This window comes from Stigmatopora argus, chromosome 15 (assembly GCF_051989625.1).
Source record: "Stigmatopora argus isolate UIUO_Sarg chromosome 15, RoL_Sarg_1.0, whole genome shotgun sequence".
Lineage (NCBI taxonomy): Eukaryota > Metazoa > Chordata > Actinopteri > Syngnathiformes > Syngnathidae > Stigmatopora > Stigmatopora argus.
This window is the reverse complement of record NC_135401.1, coordinates 583,368-602,810: the sequence shown is the minus strand read 5'-3', so window position 1 is coordinate 602,810 and position 19,443 is coordinate 583,368. Positions and strand designations below refer to the sequence as shown.

Sequence of the window (19,443 nt, the reverse complement as noted above, 5' to 3'; positions counted from 1 at the left end):
TCCCAGGTCTTTTTAATGTGGTCCAAAGGGACTGTGGAATTTGCGCGACACGCCCAAAACACAGCTGGCCTCACCAACCGCCCATTTGTGTGACAGCAGTGCACATGCAAAAATAAACTTGAAAAAAAAAGGATAAGACCTTCTCAGCTGGTGGGTCGTTAAAAAATGACCAGTGTGACCTTAGAGTTCTCATATTCAACATTCCGGACAAAAGAGTCTTGGGACTGTGGACATTGTGGTGAAGTCTGCATATTTGGAATCAGAATTCAACAAAGTCATTCATCAACTAAGCCAGCATTTGAGAACGGTTCACCCGGCCTTCGTCACCCAAACAATAACATCACAGGCTGCCAGGTGACTCCTCGTCTGGATTATACGATAACTATATCACCGCAGCAATTTGGGCTAGCGAGGACAAGTTGTGAGATGTTTATCTGATTCAGCACAGAAGAAGGCAGCCATTAAAAAAAACTAATTCTGGCAGTCAACTCAGTGTGATATCTTTCCAATCAAATGTGAAGTGTCAATGACTCGCCTAAACACCGCCCCCTGGTGGGAACAATCGCTGCCAATTCAAAACGATAGCTATAATTAATTGCATGTAAAGCACGGGTTAAAATACAGGGGACCTTTATAATAGCTGCTCTTTACCCCCAAGATAAAAAAAAATGACCACAAACTGTACATTTTGATAGCAAGACTAGTAATAAAAACGTAACGGTCGTGTGTTATTCCAATCAATGTGCATTCGTGCGTTTTCCGTCCAATAGTGCACGAGCAGCGCGCACCATCTCGCCTGTTTTTTTGCGCCATTCGCGGTGACGTGTAGGGAAACGTCGAGCAAGGAAGGGGGAAGCTTTTTTTTTGGCCGATCCGTGTGGAAAATGAGTTCGAGTTCGGTTCGAGGCGGGCGCGACGTCGCGGCAGACAAGAGCGGGGGGGCGAGGCTCCAACCGGGCTTTGCCCAGCCTCCTCCAGGCGGTGGTGGCCGGGGCAGAGACGGCCGCTCGCACCACCACCAACACCGCCACCATCATCACCAGCAGCAGCAGCAGCAACAGCAGCACCTGCACCAGCACCCCCAGCCTCAGCCCCCACTCCAGGGCAACACGGCCATGGTGAGGCAACCGTCTCGCAACGAGCCCGCCGACGCGGTGAGGCGAGCTCTGGACTTCAAGTGCCAGGGAACCCAGTGTTACAAGGACAAAAAGTACCGCGAGGCCATCGGCAAGTACCACCGCGCGCTGCTGGAGATGAAGGGGCTTTGCCGGGTGCTCGGACAGCCGGACGGGTCCGGACCCGGCTCCATCCCTGGACCCGGCTCCGTCCCTGGACCCGGTTCCGTCCCCGTCCCCGGACCCGGCTCCAAGTCCCTGCTGGCCGCCATCGGCAAGTCCAGCCCGCTGACGGACGAGCAGAAGGGGGCCATGGAGAACGCCGAGCTCGAGTGCTACAACAGCCTGGCCGGTACCGCCTCAATCGACGCGATATAGTACAAAATAATCGCTAATAATCATCACTTGCTATTCGACACAGGGAGCACCACGACTACACGCTGCTAAATATAGCTACGAGTAAATCAAATTATACACTATCCTACACTCACACAACACACTAGTTTATTAGAAAGCTCGGTCCGTGTCGTTTTTGAGGGTGTCGACAGTCTTTTATTAGCTAGTCCTCGGATTTTCCCCGTGGTTACTGCGTCGGTCTCGTAGTTCTGGGGTCGAGGGTTCGATCCCAGGTGGGTCCTCACTTTGCTTGTTGTACCTGGGACGGCGTGGGTTTTCTCCGGGTACTCCGGTTTCCTCCCACATCCCCAATACATGCATGATAGTTGGTTGAACATTCTAAAATTACCCCTAGGTATGATTGGTTGTTTGTTTCTGTGAGCCCTGCGATTGGCTGGTCAGCCGGGATAGGGCCCAGCACCCCCACGAGGATAAGCGGGTCAGAAATTGAAAGGAACGGGTTAATACACATCTATTATTGTAGCCTGACAAAGTGCACCACACTAAATCCCAGCGCGATGATACATGACGTCAAACTGGCAATTTTACCTTATTCACGTGGAGTGCTAAGAACAGACTTTTGTTTGCTGGCGTCCCGGTCGGCGTCCAGCCTGCCTTCTCCAGATGGAGCTGGTCAACTACGAGCGTGTCAAGGAGTACTGCCTGAAGGTGCTGCACAAGGAGGGCAAGAACTTTAAGGCTCTATACCGTTCGGGTGTGGCCTACTACCACCTGGGAGACTACCACAAGGCCCTCCACTACCTGAAGGAGTCGCACAAGCAGGAGCCCTCAGGTTAGCCATAGCATGATCGCATAGAATTCCCTTGCCTGTACGATGCTATATCATATCAAATAACCAAAAGTCTAAACAGAAAATAGAAATACAGCCAGAAAAAAAAAATCAATGTTTTCTACATTTGCAGACACAAACGCCATCCGCTACATCCAGCTGACGGAGATGAAGATCCGCCGCAGCGCCCCAAGAGAGAAAAAAGATGCCGCATAAAAAAAACTTTAAAAACAAACCAGATGACCCCTCCCCCTTACTGTATGCCGCCCAAACTTGTCATTGTATAGCAGTAAGGAATGTTCCAACGTGACTTAGCAACCAACGGTTAAAGGGTAGAAATCAGGGGTGTCAAACTTAAGTCCCGCCCCCTGGCGTCAAAATGGCATCCCGAGTTCATAAGGAACCTTAAAAAGAGCCAAAACCAACAGGAAGTCACCTGGAATTACCGCAAAAACAGCAGGAAGCGACAAATAAACAAGAAAGTCAATAGGAAATGATCCAAAATTTACAAGAAACGACCTTTACGTACCCTAAAATGGCAAGGAAGTGACACAAAATGGACTTACTGCCTGCCATTTTCAACAATAGAAGTCCAATTGACTTAAAAGTGGCTGTAGATCGTCATCTGTCAATGCCATCGACGGCGCCGGGCGTCCAATCCGACGTGAGTTTGACACCCCTGGCTATTAAAGATATCTTTTGCGGCGAATCACACTCAAGCACACTGTGGCACTATGAATTAGAAAGATACATATCACAGGAAGGAGTACGTGTACATAGATAGAAATAGAAGCGTTACCAAAAACAAAGCACTCGGATGACCGTGTTGAAAAAGGATTAGAAACGCTGTATGCATTTTATGTGCGTTGTTTGTATCGATGGCTGTTGTGACTGTGATTGTTTTGGGATTATTATTATTATTTATACTGAGGAATTCTGAGAATACGTGTTCTAAATAATAATAAAAAATAAGGGTGACTTTAGTTTTTTTTTTCCTCTCGCATTTAACAAATTTGCATTACTGAACAAAGGGATATATTGAATATTTTGAGTTAATACATTTTAGGTTTTTAGCTCCTGCTGACATTTTTAACGGAATCATCACATTTCTGTGTGGAAATGATACAATTTCAAGGTTGTAAACGTCATATCGTAAGAGTCATTTTGCACGGTCGAGCATGTGACGGTATTGCGCAACAATTTGTTTTACTGGATATATTTTTCTTTAAAAAAACGACATAGTATAGTAAGGCCTTTTTTTCGTAAAAAACGACATAGTATAGTAAGGCTTTTTTTCTCAAAAAAAAAACGAGATAGTATAGTAAGGCTTTTTTCTCTCGTAAAAACGACCTAGTCTAGTAAGGCTTTTTTTTTAACGACATAGTATAGTAAGCCTTTTTTCTCAAAAAAAAAACGACATAGTACAGTAAGGCTGAAATACAATCACACCAAGATTTTACCAGATGGCATTCAAAGAAAATTAATTCCTTGATTATCTGAACCGCTTATCCCCACCAGGGGGGGTCAAAGCCTACTATCCCAGCCGACTCCGGCCAGTTCATCGCAGCCAACCACAGCTAGGGTCAGGCAATGTGTTCGACCAGCTAGGCTAGCACGCACCTTTCTGGAGACGAGCTGGTGGAAAGCGGACAATCGGACTTACAGATCAGTGAGGATTTCGTCGTCGTCCGCCTGCATCTGAGGGAGCTGTCCAAAAGCATGAGCATGTCAGCCTCCGCTCACAGGGCCGCCGGAGACTCCTGGATGAAGGTGCAATCCGGGGGGCGCCGGTACGAGTCTGTCAACAAACAAGGCAAGGCGTGAACTTGTGGGGAAGGCTGTAACCTACATTCAACAAATATCTTGTACGTACACGAGCCTTGTGAGGATGAGCCAGAAGCCAAGATTCATTCATTAAGTATACAATAAAGTCAAATATGACTATATGACTATTATTGCTCAAATGCCACACAATGCGTTTTTTTTTAACAAGAAATAAGGCTTACTATACATGGTCATTTTTTTTAAATAAATAAAAGCCTTACTATACATGGTCATTTTTTAAAGAAATAAGCTTTACTATACTATTTCGTTTTTTAAGACAAAAGCCTTACTAATTTTCATTTATTTTTGAAAGGTGTGGGTTTGGAACCCTACTCTACTCATTGAGCCAGATGCTAACAGTCTAAAGTTGGCGGTTTGATGAAAAGTTGGCCATCTTGAAGCAGTGGATTCCTTGCAGAGACCTCATTTATTGAACTCATTGTTTGCTGTTGAAATAAGACAGACAGGTTTTGTATTTCAACTTTTTGTTAGCACGAAAAAGAAAAAAAAAAGATTTTACCTTGACTCACTGTTCAATGGTTCTCAAAGAATTGTTTATTGAAAAGACCAATTGACGAGCACTTGGTTCCGTTCGTGATGTTTAAGTTGTCACTTCTAAAGCCATTTGCAAAATCAATTCAAAAACAAAAAAAAGGACAGAAGGCAACAAGGACTTTACGTTTCGGGGATCGCCGTGAACGGCCATAGACGTCCAATCGTCCGACGGTTTCCAAAGGTCGAACGGACCGGATTGGTCGTCTATCGTTGTCCACGGCAGATCCGATGATATGAAAAAAATGAAAATGTTCAAACCCAGACGAAAAAGTCCCATTTTCACACAATGAGCGTCCGATTTAGTGACGAGTGGGCGTTCCCATTCTTTTGACGAGCGAGCGACACATGCGACTTCTAATTTTCGCCCCCAGCGACGACGGTTGGCCAATTTGGGGGCCCACCTCAAATCAAATTCCCCAAAAAAAACATCACGTTGTATTTAGCGGCATGAAAATACTACGTAGGACAGAATCTCTCCACGTGAAATACATTTCTACAAAACATGGCTCATTCACAGTCAACGTATGACATTCCCATGCTCCGATACGATAACATTAATAATCGACGGTCCGTCAAAGTACTCTCTGGTACTGTGAATGGGGGCAAAAAAAAAAAAAAAGCGGGGTGCCGAGTTCCCTCTGGCTTAACGGGCTGATTCCAAAAGCATAAGTTAAATAAATAAGTAAAACGGCGTTGGATAAAGTCACTTGAGTTTTTGTTTGCTTGTGGCGGCGCATTTTGAAAAGTGCCGCGCACAATAAATAGCGGAACTCCCCGTGACGGAGCCCAAATCCAAAAGGCGCTTATTTACAGAACCGCCACCACGCGTGATCGGGACCGGGGCGGGGCTGGGCGGGGAATGACCACGTGGCGAGCCATCGGAATAGCTAAGAGCGTGCACAAAGTACAAATCGATGGACCGAAGAGGAGAGGGCGCGCGCGCACGGGGTGCCGCCGACCGGCTTCAGTATTCGTCCTGGTCCAGCTGGGCTTGTTCGTCGAGTTCTTCGTCTTCTGGGGGCGCGAATCCGTCCTGGAACACACGAGGAGGACGCCCATTACAATGCGTCCACTGACACGGCTGACCTTACGGCTTTTTTGGGGGGACGTGCTAACTAGCTTCGTTTTCCTTAAAGCGGCGACGTTACGACTTTAGGCGCGTTCGGAGCCTCAACCTACTGCGCTAAAATCAAAATGGTACGCTAGCGCCGACCGTCGTTAGCGCCGAGTTCAAACACTAAGGAGATTTCGTGTGCGGTTGGTTGGTCGCCGGTCTTTTGGTCACCGCGACAACGGGCGACCAAAAGACCGGCGACAAAACAAGGTAAAACAAGACGGTCTACGCATGAATAAAAGCCAACAATGGCCATGAGCAGTTTCACTGAGCCGACGTGTGAGTGTAGAAGAGTTTGGATGTACATGTGCTGTCCCTTTAAGAAGCTCCGTCCGTCAGGGTCAAGAACAAGTTCTCCAACAAAACACAATCAAAGTCCGGGAAATTTGGAGCTTTTCTTTAGCCTAATAATGACTAGGGCATTAAGTATGACTAAATAGTCATTGGCAGTTTGTATTTAGGGAATTTGAGCAACCATTTAAATGGTAATTATCAATAACCTTCCGGGCGACCAAAAGACCGGCGACCAATCGCCCGTGTACCGACACGGCTGACCTTACGGACGTGCTAACTAGCTTCGTTTTCCTTAAAGCGGCGACGTTCCGACTCTAGGCGTGTTCGGAGCCTCGACCTACTGCGCTATAATCAAACTGATACGCTAGCGCCGACCGTCGTTAGCGCCGGGTTCAAACACTACGGCGATTTGAATGGGACTCCCGGTGAACGTTTTGTGCGCCGATTTCAAATGGACAACAGGGCAACCCGAGAAGCGATTTCCCATTCAAAGGAGAGTGGCGAGACGTACCTCGGTGGCGTAAAGGATTTCGATGATCCTGCCGAGCACCGGGTTGGTGTCGCTCTCGTGCTCCTGGCAGATGAGCTCCACGTCTCGTAGTTTACTGAAGTAAAAATCTCGTTCCTTTTCTAGCCCGTCCACCGTCAGCTTCAACTCCATCAACTGTAGGCAAAAGGAGAAGAGAAGAGAAGGGAAGGTGAGGCGAGAATCGCTCCGTCGTGGAATAGCCGAGCCAAAACGGGCGGCCGCGAGAGACATTCCGTTCGGCGGGCAACCTGTTGATTGAGCTCCGTGATCTCGGCGTCGCCGCCTCCGTTCCGGGACAGGGCCGAGTTCTTCCTCAAGGCCGGGGCGTTGTGTTGGACCCGCTGCGGCGTGGGCATGTTTTTGGGCACCGTGGGGGACGTCCTCTGCGGTCCTGGTGGGCGTCGCCAGAAAAAACAACGCTGAGCGTGGCCTGGCTTTCGTACTACGTTCTCCTGAAAACTCATGTATTTTGGGGGGATAACCGTATTTTCACGACTATAAGGCGCACTTAAAATGTCTTAAATTTTCTCCAAAATAGACAGGGTGCCTCATAATCCAGTGTACTTTATATATGGAAAAAAAAAAAGTACCGCTGTATACGTCTATTGCGGTCATGCACGGCCAATGAGCAAAATCAATCAGGTCAATCACAAAACAAGTCTAACAATGCAAATTTGCCAGCAAATAAAAAGCTCTCAAGTTTGCTTAGCGATACGAGCGCAGCGGCGTGAAACACACTCTCGGTGCTCGTCGACTGACATTTGGAAAATTGGAGCTCTCTGCGTGGGAAACACCAGTCGGAAAAAATAACGCCGCCCCGCCGTGGCTTTGTTTTACCGCCGAGAGCTTTGCAGCCATCCAAAGCTCAGCAAAGGCCGTGCAAAAATGGCCCCAGGGATGGACGGACGGACGTACGGTGGGTGGCGCCGGGTTACCTGGAGTTCTCTTGGGCCTGTGGCTAAGGTCATCACCTGGGTTGGGGGAGGGGGCCACGTCCTGCCCCTGCCTGGACACCATGGGGTCGTACTCCTTGCCGTCGTAGTTGGCGTCAAAGAACTTCTTGAACCACTGCACGAACTCAAAGTTGTCCTGGAACTTGTTCTTGACCAGCTTTTCCACCGGGATGATCTGCCGGGCGGGGCACCAAAAAAAAAAGTTAGAAGCCCGGTCGCCAAAAGGGGAAGAAGCCCCGCCCCAAAGCCTGTTTGCGGCGAGGAAGAAGAGGAAAGCCCCTTGGGACCCCTTCGGACCTTGTCCACGCTCATTCTTTTGAAGGCCGCTTGAAGAACTTTGAAGTTGTGGATGAACTCGTGCTCCAGTTTGGCTTGAAACTTCACCTTCTTCAGGAGGATGCAACCCGGGAACAGCATATCCATGAACTGGCAGTAGGCCGCTCCTGCAGAGACGGACAGACAAATCAAAATGGGGTGACTGTGGCCTGCGTGGCATTTCTCCGGGTACTCCGGTCTCCTCCCACATCCCCAAAACAGGCATGCTATGCTAGCTGTATGAACACTCTACTCCAAGGGTGTCAGACTCGGGTTGGTTGGCGGGCCGCTTTAACGTCAACTTGATTTCACGTGGGCCGGGCCATTTTGGATAGAATATTTAGATTTTTTTATATAAATGGATTGAAAGACCTGAAAATTCCATTTTTTATAGATCTAAAACAATGTATATTTTAGCTTTTTTTAAATATATTTTTAGATTTTACAAAATGATTTTTGAACTAAAAACACAGAAAAAATGGATTAAAAAATGACAATGATTGATTTAAAAGGGGGAAAATCAGGAAATGGAATATACATCTGTACTCTTCATTCTAATTTGATCCTAAAACAGAAAGTCGGCACTCATGATTGACTTTCCCAGGCCGCACAAAATGATGCAGCGGGCCAGCTTTGGCCCCCGGGCCGCCACTTTCACACACGTGCTCTACTCTCTTTCTTGTCCTTAGGTGCTATTGGTTGTCTCGAGTCAGCCCCAAAGTGTAGCCCCGCCCCTTTCTGCCTCAGCCGCCATTTACCTGAAGAGAGCTGCTCGATCTTGGTGTAGGTGAGGTGCAAGGAATCGTTGACCCACGCCAGCATGTCATGGCGACTGAGATTGTCAATGGACACGGACGTGGCGTACACATTCACCGCCATCCCCGACCTGGGGGAGAAAAAACACACACACAAATTCTTGTCATTCTTGGCCCTAAAAACGATGGCGCCCGCATTGAGTCTTTAGCTTCCGCATTAATCCACACGTATGTGGCGAGCATTTGTCAGCATAATCCTCTCTGGGATGGCACGGCAACAGTCAGCGCGTCAAACGGCACATCTGGAGCGCGTTGGCGTTCCGGAAGGAAACGCTAGCGTGACGACGACTTTTATTTATTTGATTTATGGTCCGTCCCGTGTGACCCTTTACTTTGGCCACCCCTGCTATATTACGTGACAATGCAAAACTGGGGATGTTCCTGATCTCGTTAAGCTATCAACGTAAAAGTCAAAATACATGAAATTTTGTAGTCATTTTATCACTTTTAAAGTCCAAAAAGTCTCTGAATTCCTTTGACAACGTTGTTACGCTGTTGCTAATCAATGAATATCAATGAGTATCAATGAAATCAATGATACAGTCCCGACGTGACGTTCCTATTGGAGCTTTAGGGACTTGGCTCTCTCACCACTGGTTTCCATATTTTAGCTCAGAGCCATATGCACCCATCATAAGAGCCACATGTGGCTCCCGAGCCATAAGTTCCCTACCCCGGTGATATAGGAATGAATGCTGGTTTATGCAGCAAAACAAAAAAACTACTTTTGATTTGTCTGCCCTGATTTATAGATATTAAGTGTAATTATGGGAAGTCCCCAAAAATAGTCACACGAAAAAAGCCGTTGACTAAATAACTTGTTGTTTTGACAGATTCAAGCCATTGAAGCGAGGTTGGCTTCCAGTCTGACTAAACTTTGTGAAAGGACGTTGATTGTCGAACGCTAGTGGGAGTCGAAAAATGCCGTTCGAGTGGGAACATGTGACCGGCCGCATTTCTTCACTCTTCCACTTGCCGACGAGATGGCTACGAGTCTTAGCATCCTTTCTTTCTTAGATATCGATGAGGATGGTGCTGACTAAAAGAGGGAGGACGTCAGTCCTGTTTCGAACGAGCGAGGAGCCGCTAGCAGGCAGGCCGACGGGGCCTCCTCCTAACCGGGGATCACTGCACCAACATCCGGGGTGTGAAACGACGAAGGCCGGGCAGACGACGAGCGAAAAAAAGGGGGAAAAAGGGCGGAGGTCCTATTATTATTCCGAGCCGTGGCTGAGAACAATAAAGAGGGGAATGTTTTTGTCTAGTAGCGGTCGCTGAAACGGCCGCTTGACGCGAGGCAAGGCCTCGCCTCTGCCTCGACCGCTCGCTTCCTGGCTAACAATTGCTCATTGTAACGGCCGCAAAATGTAGAAATGGACGACGTAAACGAGCGTAGCGTCGCGGGTGGGGGCGAGGAGAAGCGACGACGGCGGCGACGGTACTTACTCGGTCTGCTCCGGTCCTCGTCGTTTCTCGTGGTGAAGCTCGCAAAGACCTTGCGGGGTTGACTTCCTGTCCGGCTGCCCGCCTCTGTGCCTGTCTCGACCGGCCGCCCGCCTGACTGCCTGCCTGCTTGCTTTCCCGTCTGTCTTGCCGGCTGCCTGACTCGTTTTCCGGCCGCCCCTGTTTCTGCTCCTGCTTCTGCTTCTGGCTCCTCTCCGCGACTGCGTCTGCTCGCTCCGCCCCGCGTCAGCGCGCATGCGCGGCGGATCCACGCTGCTTTACTGGGCTTCGTGATTAAAAATAGGACTTTGTCCGAGACACATGATGGGCCGTGTGCTGTTTTTTTTTCCCCTTTCTTCGTCTTTATTTAGTATCTCTTTCTCGGAAGACAAACGCATCGATTCTACCCAAAAGAAAAGCAGCGTTGACACACATATTCGTGTACGTAGTATGTTATAGAGTAGGGGAGAACGGGGTTGGTTGTCAACTTTTACTCCTGCGTAAATGTTAACAATTTTAAAAGGGAGAGGAGTATTTTGTGTAGGATTTGACATCCTTTTCACATTTATTAACAATCGGTGATATCCTGTTGATATGATCTACGCTTGGGGAGAGTGCAAATGAAAGTCTCTTCGTATTCCCCTTTGTTCTTGTTTGGATGGTATCATTTACGTGCGGTCTTCACGAGCATTTTAGGGCTTTCAAAATGTTCTTTGTCCATGATGAGGACATTTCATTTTTACAGTCCAACCGTATTTCACATGAAAGTCATTCGTTTTGGATAGAGTTAAGAGAGAAAGAGAGAAAGACTGTTTGCATTCCAAGCAAGACTTTGATCGTCATTTATTGGAACTGGAATGATGTGAAGGGAAGAGAAGGAAGTAGTACATCCAAATAGAACAAAATTTTCAGCACCAGTGTTTTGTTTTGCATTTGAGCAAACTCACAGTCAAAGCCAAAAAAACCGCACTGAACATAAATAAATAAATAAATAACATGGAACTCCTGTGTGTAAAATCAAATCAAACAAGTGTAAAATTGCACCATGTTTTGACGATGATATGTTGCGCTCACAGTACAAAGTCTTGCCTCCTAATTTCCTCTAATCGCATACAAAGGTGGTTTTATTCGGCGCCACGCAATGTAAACATTGTTTGTTTTGGAAAAACTCCCAAATTGCAATGAAATTTGGACGAAATGTAGCTGTAGATGTTAAGACCGGCAGCACTTCCGCGTTTATTTGCCGCCGATAAGTTAACGAAAAAAGGAAGTTTGAAAAGATGACGTCTGGAACCCACCCGCGTTTATTCGAAGTAAAATCTTGTCTCGTCGCTGGTTGGACGCTCCATCCATTCAGAAGATCCCGCTGGACCTCCCGCCGGGCGGCGCCAGGATCCGGGCCGAGGACCTCTTGGGAATCTTGTCGTCGATCTGGGCACCTGGGAAGGAAGAAGAACGGCGCCCTCAGTTTTGCCGTTTGAGCGCCGGCGCCTTGACGCGCTAAGCCGTCCTCACCGGACAAACTGAAGCTGGAGCCCTGGAGGTCCCTCACGCCGCCGTGGCGGGTGCTGGGGCGCGCGGGGGTGTCCAGGTCCGAAGACGGGCCGTCCCTCCTCCCGCCGTCGGCGGCGGCCGCCACGTCTCCCGTGTACGGTTCCCGCTCCACGCGCTTGGCTGACTGGCGCTGTAGAACGACAATTGCAGTTTGTGATAGGCCGGAAAAGGCTTAAAGACATCCTACTTCTTTCATTAAATGAATAGAAATGCAACAAAGTGGGTTTTTTTAATGATCTGGTTTTCCTTGTAAAAGTCACCATTTTTAGCGCCTGACTTGCGTGGGATTGATTCCCACCGGGTGGAATGAATGAACGCGTTTTTGACCAATCAAATGCTTCTTTGTATGTGTAAATAGCTCCGATGGTGCGCTCTATTATAGTGCGGAATTTACGCTATAGACATTTTTTTTCTTCATTTTTGAAACATTTTGGCTGTGAATCTTGGTGTGCGCTACAGTGCAGAATTTACGGTAATGACAATATTTTGGAGGCAGGTGCGCTCTACACTGGAATTTACGGTATTTTTAATTCATCTGGGGAGAACTACACTATTTTTTTTAAAAAGGGGGATATTTGAATTTGGTTTTGGAGAGAAACTTGACTTTTTGTGGGCCGGAATTGCCAACGGGGCGCAAAGTTTGCCGGCGTATGATTGGCTGCTGAAGGGAAATGTAGTAAAAGCCAAGTTCCTGGACTTGTCAAGATGTGAGAACTTGACCCACCTTTTCCCTCTGGACCATCTTCTTGTAGAGACAGTCTGGGAAGGTCCCGAGAGGGCAATATTCGCCGGAGCCCTCGGCGCACGTGAACACGCCGTTCTCGTAGACCAGGCGTCCCCGGCTGATGGTGACCAAGGGCACGCCGTGACAGCGGAGACCTTGGTAAAGGTTCACGTCGCCGCCCTGCAGCTGGTTTTCCGCCAAGATGGTTCTGCGGGGAGACGCGCGTCGGTCGGTCGGCCAACCGCCGCCAAAAGCGGGCGCCTCGGTTTTCCTACTTGGAGCCCTCGGGGTCCCAGACCACCAGGTCAGCGTCCGCTCCCGGGATGATCCGGCCTTTCCTGGGGTACAGGTTGTAGATCTTGGCGGCGTTAGAGCTGGTGACGGCGACGAAGGCGTTCTCGTCCATCTTGCCCCCAACCTGGACACGGGGGGGAAAATAAAAAGGTCCATATCGAGAGGGCGGTCTCTACCCCGAGCGTACGTACCACGCCTTTTTCCCAAAGGACGCTCATTCGGTCCTGAATGCCCGGGACGCCGTGGGGAATCTTGGTGAAATCGTCCTTGCCCACGGCTTTCTGTCTGGTGGTGAAGGGACGGTGGTCGGAGGCCACCACGTTCAGGGTGGCGCTAAAAAAGGGGGCAGAACGGAGCACCCAGGTCGGTCAAAGAACCGTTTTTTTATTCCGGGGAAGACGACAAATCTTATTCAACATTCGACACGGAATTTCCGTGACCGGACGTTTGGTCGCGGTCTTTTGGTCGCCCCGACCAAACGTCCGGCGACCAAACGTCCGGCGACCAAAAGTCCGGCGACAAAACAAGGTAAAACAAGACGGTCTACGCATGAATAAAAGCCAACAATGGCCATGAGCAGTTTCACTGAGCCGACATGTATAAGAGTTTGTATGTACATGCGCTGTCCCTTTAAGAAGCGACGTCAGTCCGGCAGGGTCTTAACAAGTTCTCCAACAAAAAAACAATAAAAGTACGGGAAATTTGGAACTTTTCTTTAGCCTAATAATTAATAGGGCATTAAGTATGACTAAATAGTCATTCGCAGTTTGTATTTAGGGAATTTGAGCAACAATTTAAAAAGGTAATTATCAATAACCTTCCGGGCGACCAAAAGTCCGGCGACCAAACGTCCGAGTACCGGAATTTGACCCCTACGAGAACCTCAAGCGTCCTCTCAGAATTGGAGGACATTTGATATCCTGTCCTTCCAATTGGAAAAGAACCCGCATACAAAATAATTCAACCTGCAATTAATTGTCTTGTCCTGATAACAAGAATTTGGAAGAATACAAAATGAGCCAGCGGTGCAAAAGGTCATTTCAGCGTGTGACCTTTGACCTCAAGACCCCTAAAATGTCACCACCTTTTACCATTTCATACGACAAACATGCTGCCAATTTGACAATAATCCATGATTTCTTCTGGACTTACCTTGAACATATAAATACAGGCATTGAAAAGCTAATACTTAGGCTCCGCCTTCTGTAGGTCAGTAAGGTAGTCAAAGTAAAGATCAATGATTATGATTAGATATATTAAAAGTAAAAATGGACCTGTATACAAAGGTTGTATTTCTCAAAGTAAGTAAGTTGACGAAGCAAAAAGGGACTCTTACTTTCCCAGCAGGCTCATCAGGTAGTTGGGCGTGGCGGGCTCCAGGCGCAGAGGCGGGAGGGTGACGTGCGCCGCCGCGTGGGCCCAGTCCTGGTCGTAGTACTGAGCGCCGTTGAGGACGGCGTGGGCCGTGGTGGTCTCCCCGTGGACCACCCGACCTTAGAACGACGGAAAAATAAAACAATTTTACGGTTTAAGTCACTGGCATTTTAGCCAATGGGTGCCAGTGGGCGTCACCTTGCGTTTTGGCAGTAGCCACCACGTCTCCTGCCGCCATGCTGGACACGTTGACCAGATAGATGGGGCAGCGGGCCTGATGGAGGAAGAAGAAGAAAAAAAAACAAGAGACTTTACACAATCAATTGCCTGGCCTTAGAAGAGTGGATGGCGTCTTTTTGTGAACTTTGACCTCACCCTGTTGGCGATGGTGATGGCTCGGTGGGTGGCCTCCGCCTCCAACTGGGAAAAGCCAGCATGAGGTCAGATATGAGAAGGACAAACTTATTGTGCTCGGAAAGCCATCGAGTACGTACGACGTCAACAACCGTTGTCGCGACGAAGGCTCAAATGTTTCGTTCTGGTACGCAAATGACCCCCCCAAAATTGAATAAACGATCCGGTTCAAAGCTAACGCTACCTCTTGGGGCCTGCTGATCTCGATGCCCTCCGGTCCAGTGATGCCCAGCTCCAAGGCTTCTTTAGCGCCCTAGAGGAGAGGCAAAGGTGAGCGAAGGTGGGCGGGGCTCCGGAGCAATCCCCGACGACAACGTCGCGTGGCCGACCTCGGCCGCCAGTTCGCCGTTCTCGGCGTGGACCCTGGCGACGGCGCCGATGTCCTTGCAGTGGCGCAGGGCTTGGAAGAGCTCGTTGTCCCTCAGCATGTACGTGTCCTTGTAGGCCATGAACATCTGGAAGGAATTGACTCCCTTCTCCCTCACCAGCTTCTCCATCTCGGCGCGCACCTGCGGCAGGACGCGCAAATGAATCGTGTCAACAACAACAAAAATGAAAAGAAAAATAATACTAATTGTCCATTCTCCACTAGGAACAATAGACCTGACGGCAAGGTTTCGCTAGCAAGCAAATATTGATCGATGATGTTGCGCTACCTTGGGACCCCACCAAGTGACTCCCACGTGCAGGGCGTAGTCGCAGCAGCTTTTGGCGTCGCCCAGGCGACGGCATCGCTCGTAGGCGTCCGCCAAAGACTGCTCCTTCTCCGGAAGAACGTGCGCCATCACCATGGTGGTGCCTCCGGCTAAGGCGGCCTGGAAAACAAACAAGACGTGGCTTTTACGATGCGTTCACTGCCGGTCCTGGTCACAAAAAATCTGTTGAGCTCGTTAGTAAAAGTGGGAAATTGATGTTGAAACAATAATTGGCAGCTGTGTGAGCGCACAAGAGGTAATAATAATAATAATAATCGGATATAGGCTTTGTCATCATCATTGACTCGACAAAAGCCTAATTGTCACCATTCCCAGCTGCGTATGACCAAATTGGTAAAATGTGAATGAAACTCAACTAACTATACGAGTTAACGTTGAAAAAGAATAGCTTGTCAATTGCATCATCTGGGGTGGGGGGGCGATTGGGGGATATTTGTAGTGCTGGTATGAAGGATTGCTCTGAGAGCCATTGTCTCTCCGGCACAATGGCGGCTGTGAAAAAAGCCTGGGGGTAAAATTTGCAACCAGTTTCAGCATCGCCATGGAAACGGGCCGGCGTCCGTCCTCGGAGAAGCTGCGAAGCGAGCGAGCGAGGGAGGGAGGGAGGGATCACTGGTTGTCCTCGACGGCAAGAAAGAGAGAGAGAGAGAGAGAGAGAATGGTGGGGGAGCGGCCAGAGAAGAAAAGCAGCGTCTGTTGGCTGACTAAAGCTATGGCCTCATTGTTTGCGCTCCTTCTGCCTGTTGCTGCCTTTTATTCTGGTCTCGCTCACCCTCTTTCTCTCTCTCGCTCATGCAGTCTAGCTTGACGGTGTCTCAAACTACAACTGAAATCTCACTTGAAAGCAACTGCAAAAGTGCCCACAAAGGGACGTCCATCCACGTCTTGAAACCGGAATAGAACCATCAGCATAAAGTATCACCAGTATAAATTAGTCAGTGCTTAAAAAATGGTGTCTGTACATTTATTTAAATCTTTGAGAGTGGAAAAACACATTTAAATGTTTTTTAAAAATGACACCGCTATGAGCACGGCCATTTGTGTCCGACATTATTTTTGGTTTCTACATGGAAACGGTACATTTTTGCTATTTCGGCCTGACGTGAGACCGTTTCTTTCCATTTTGGCAAAAAATGTTCTTTGAGAAGGCAAAGGTATCGTGGGGAAAAAGTTCCAGAAGTAGCTTTGGCTTCCCGAAACAATGGCGGCGTCTCACCTTGGTGCCGCTGTAAAAGTCATCGGCCGTGGTGGCGTTCATGAAGGTCTCGTCCAGATGCACGCTGGTGTCGATCCCTCCGGGCATGACCAGCTTGCCGGCGGCGTCCACCACCTTGGCCCCGCCGGGGATCATCAGCTCCTTGCCCACCTGCCGGATGATGCCGTTCTCCACGTAGACGTCGGCTTCCTGCGTGCAGTCGTCGTTCACCACCTTGCCGCCCTTGATCAGGATGCGCGCCGCCGCCGCGCCGCTGGCCATGGCTGGAGGTCTGCGGGGAAAGACGCCCATCATTTTAGCGCCGCTTTCGGATCGAGGCTCCACGTTGAACCGCAGCCGCCGCATCGCCAAGACTAGATGACGAGACGGCGGGCCGAAACTTTGCGGAGCGGGAGGCCGTCCGCGGCGCCCGTCCGTGTCAGTCGCCGACTGCACGTTGACGTCAGTGCTAACGCAAGTCCAACAAAAACGCTATTTTTCCCTGGCATTGAATACAACAAGAGGCTTATTTTACGGACGGTGCGAGCAAAAATGGCCTTCATTTTGTTTCTCCCGTTAATGTTTAAAAATGTCGCCGCTTGCCTTTCGTGATGTCACTTATACCCGTCGAAATCCACGTTATAGACTTCAGGCCCGCTGCATTTGATGAAAACATCATCAGGAAGGGCGGGTCATCTCACATTTCATTGTCCATATGCCCACACAAGAAGCTCTAATTCACCCTGTATTCTGTCGCTCGTCTCATCTTTAACACTAGAGGGCGCTTCAACGCGGCCTCTCTCAAAACATGTTGAAATCTTTATTTTTCTCTCTCTTGTGAGCTCGAGTCAAGATTTAAATTTCATCATGGAATGCTAAATTATCATAAAGATGTCATTTTAACCAAGGTGGCACTTTAAAAAAAGAACATTTCGGAATATATAGGCCCAAAGCAAGCATATGGAGCAAAATATTGCAAATGATGTCATGTTTTAAACAACTGCAGACATGGGAAGGCAACAATAAGGACAATGTGACATGCTGTCTGTCTTGCACTGCTGGAAAAGTGTTCCAATATGTGCTGGCAGCCCCTCCCAGGAAAAAGGATCGAACGTCCATCACGTTATGGAAAACGTTAAAACCTTTGCAACATGAGGCGCCTTTTGGAATGGTTGCCTTCATTTCAGCCTTCTGAGTGCTCATTTGACCTCATTATTGCGTGATCAATAAATATAAAAGCAACTCTGGTTCAGCTCTGTGGCAGCCAAACGGCATTTTCCCCAAAATCCACTTGCAAATGTTGTTGAAATGACACAAAGAAACTGGTGTCGCTCAGAAAGGCGATCTAGAAACGCCTCCTTCACTTAAGCCAGCCTCTTGCACCACGTAAAACAAAACCCTATTAAAGTCTTCTTATTATAACAATAATGATGTAAAAGAGGTGTAATCGTGGTCCTCCGGGGGCTCAAGCCAAATCCTTCCCCACCCCGGAGCACCCCACGCTGCCCTGCCCTGCCCTTCCCTGCCGCACCCCGCCTCGTCTCGCCCCGCCTCCCCTTGAGAGGCTCCGCATCCACCCGGGTGCAGACGATGCCGGTAACCGCTCTAGCATACCTGACGTCCGGATGTGCAGCTGAAGCAGGTCCGCTTTCGAGGGCTCCTCCGGTTGTTTTTCCCCGCAGGCACACAACGCAAACTTGCCCTGGAGGCGCACACACTTTGGTTACGACAAATCAATGGTTTTCGTAGCTGGTGTGCCGGACCACCAGATTTCCGGTAAAGAGAGCGTAAACGCCCAACGCTGTTTCCCGTATGGCTTTTCAAAATAATGAAATACGACTCGACTCGTTCGAGCGCGTGGCAGAAAAACAGTAATTAAAACTACTATTGTTTCACGTCAAGATTAAAATAATATAACTATCCGAAAGTTCGTTCATGTTCCAAATTGGAAATATGAAGGACTCACTCTCGTTTCCGCCTTGAGTGGTTTGTTTTGACTAGAAATGACAGCTTTGAGTAATCAGGATTGTCGCTTCAGCAACCAATCGGAGGAGACGAGGGGCGTAGCCAAAAACGGTAATCATAGGTTTCTTTTTTTTTTAAGGGTGACTAGATGCCCGCCTCGGGCGTTAATCCAATGGGGTCTTTATTTTGTAGTCTATAAATAGCATTGCATTACATTCAAAACCACGTAATACGTTTAGTTATAAACCACACTATTTGTTAATAAGGCTACATCCGGCTAGCCGCTAGCTGTTACTTAGGACGCCGAGTACGCCTCTATCTTTTACATATTCTAGTATATCTCTTACAGGAGACACTTAATCTAGTCAAACACATATAGAAGCCGCTTCGTACGTACAAATGGCCGCCATATTGGAGTGGCATAACGATGCGATTACATATAGTTATTTTTGGACTTTATTGGTAAAACGCAGAACTGCCGCTTTGAAAACGACCTCTAAATTAACATATATTATATCAAGTGAATATCTAGTCATGGACTGGCTAATTGCGAAGGTATTTTGCACCATAAGAACAACAACATTGTTTGTTTACACACACAAAACAAAACCCAGACAAAAAAACAATACATTTATTCAAGTGTTCTCCAGCACAATGACATACGGAGCCTTTATCTTCTCTCTCAACTAAACAGAAGTTGCATCTAGATGTTTGTGAAGGGTGCAGTGCTACATTTGCAGTCAGAACTGAACTCAAACGGCTCAAAACAACAGCGACGCTAGAAGAAAGCGAGTCGCCCGGATTGTCCGGCGACTCGCTTTGACCAGTGATTTAAATAAAACAGTTTAAAAACAGACATGGAGAACTTCACCACGCGGAATGTCAGGAAAAACAAGCGTATGAATACGGCACGCTACACGTTGTTTTTAAATATATATATATTTCCTCACAACCGTCCCACAGATAAGCACCGACTACAGCAATGGTCTAGTCTAAAAACAACAGGAGAAATGTACGTATTCTTCTATTTTTTCTTTCTTTCCGTCAAGTAGAAAGTTTAATGC

At 48.2% G+C, this 19,443-nt stretch overlaps 3 protein-coding genes across 5 annotated transcripts; 1 reads left to right on the top strand and 2 right to left on the bottom strand.

Moving 5' to 3' along the window:
• The first annotated feature begins 687 nt into the window (after window positions 1-687).
• ttc9 (tetratricopeptide repeat domain 9) lies at window positions 688-3,279 on the top strand. Its single transcript, XM_077620626.1, has 3 exons — window positions 688-1,467; window positions 2,122-2,304; window positions 2,435-3,279. The coding sequence occupies exons 1-3, from the start codon at window positions 885-887 to the stop codon at window positions 2,515-2,517; spliced, it is 849 nt and encodes a 282-aa protein (XP_077476752.1). The 5' UTR covers window positions 688-884; the 3' UTR covers window positions 2,518-3,279.
• A 1,378-nt stretch (window positions 3,280-4,657) lies between these two features.
• On the bottom strand, window positions 4,658-10,404 carry LOC144089667 (microtubule-associated protein RP/EB family member 3-like). 3 transcript variants are annotated; one of them, XM_077620738.1, is made up of 7 exons: window positions 10,147-10,398; window positions 8,644-8,771; window positions 7,868-8,013; window positions 7,553-7,745; window positions 6,866-7,008; window positions 6,600-6,752; window positions 4,658-5,713 (listed from the first exon to the last, which is right to left on the bottom strand). In XM_077620738.1, the coding sequence occupies exons 2-7, from the start codon at window positions 8,762-8,764 to the stop codon at window positions 5,645-5,647; spliced, it is 825 nt and encodes a 274-aa protein (XP_077476864.1). In that variant the 5' UTR covers window positions 8,765-8,771; window positions 10,147-10,398; the 3' UTR covers window positions 4,658-5,644. The 3 variants fall into 3 exon arrangements, with proteins under 3 accessions (XP_077476864.1, XP_077476865.1, XP_077476866.1); XM_077620739.1 differs by having other exon boundaries at window positions 7,589-7,745; window positions 10,147-10,396; XM_077620740.1 differs by lacking the exons at window positions 4,658-5,713; window positions 6,600-6,752; window positions 6,866-7,008 and having other exon boundaries at window positions 7,077-7,745; window positions 10,147-10,404.
• Window positions 10,405-10,955: 551 nt separating this feature from the next.
• On the bottom strand, window positions 10,956-18,359 carry LOC144089666 (dihydropyrimidinase-related protein 5-like). Its single transcript, XM_077620736.1, has 13 exons — window positions 18,029-18,359; window positions 16,436-16,706; window positions 15,160-15,318; window positions 14,833-15,012; window positions 14,688-14,756; window positions 14,465-14,509; window positions 14,288-14,363; window positions 14,052-14,208; window positions 12,907-13,048; window positions 12,697-12,839; window positions 12,422-12,629; window positions 11,659-11,827; window positions 10,956-11,582 (listed from the first exon to the last, which is right to left on the bottom strand). The coding sequence occupies exons 2-13, from the start codon at window positions 16,694-16,696 to the stop codon at window positions 11,497-11,499; spliced, it is 1,695 nt and encodes a 564-aa protein (XP_077476862.1). The 5' UTR covers window positions 16,697-16,706; window positions 18,029-18,359; the 3' UTR covers window positions 10,956-11,496.
• Between the last annotated feature and the right edge of the window lie 1,084 nt (window positions 18,360-19,443).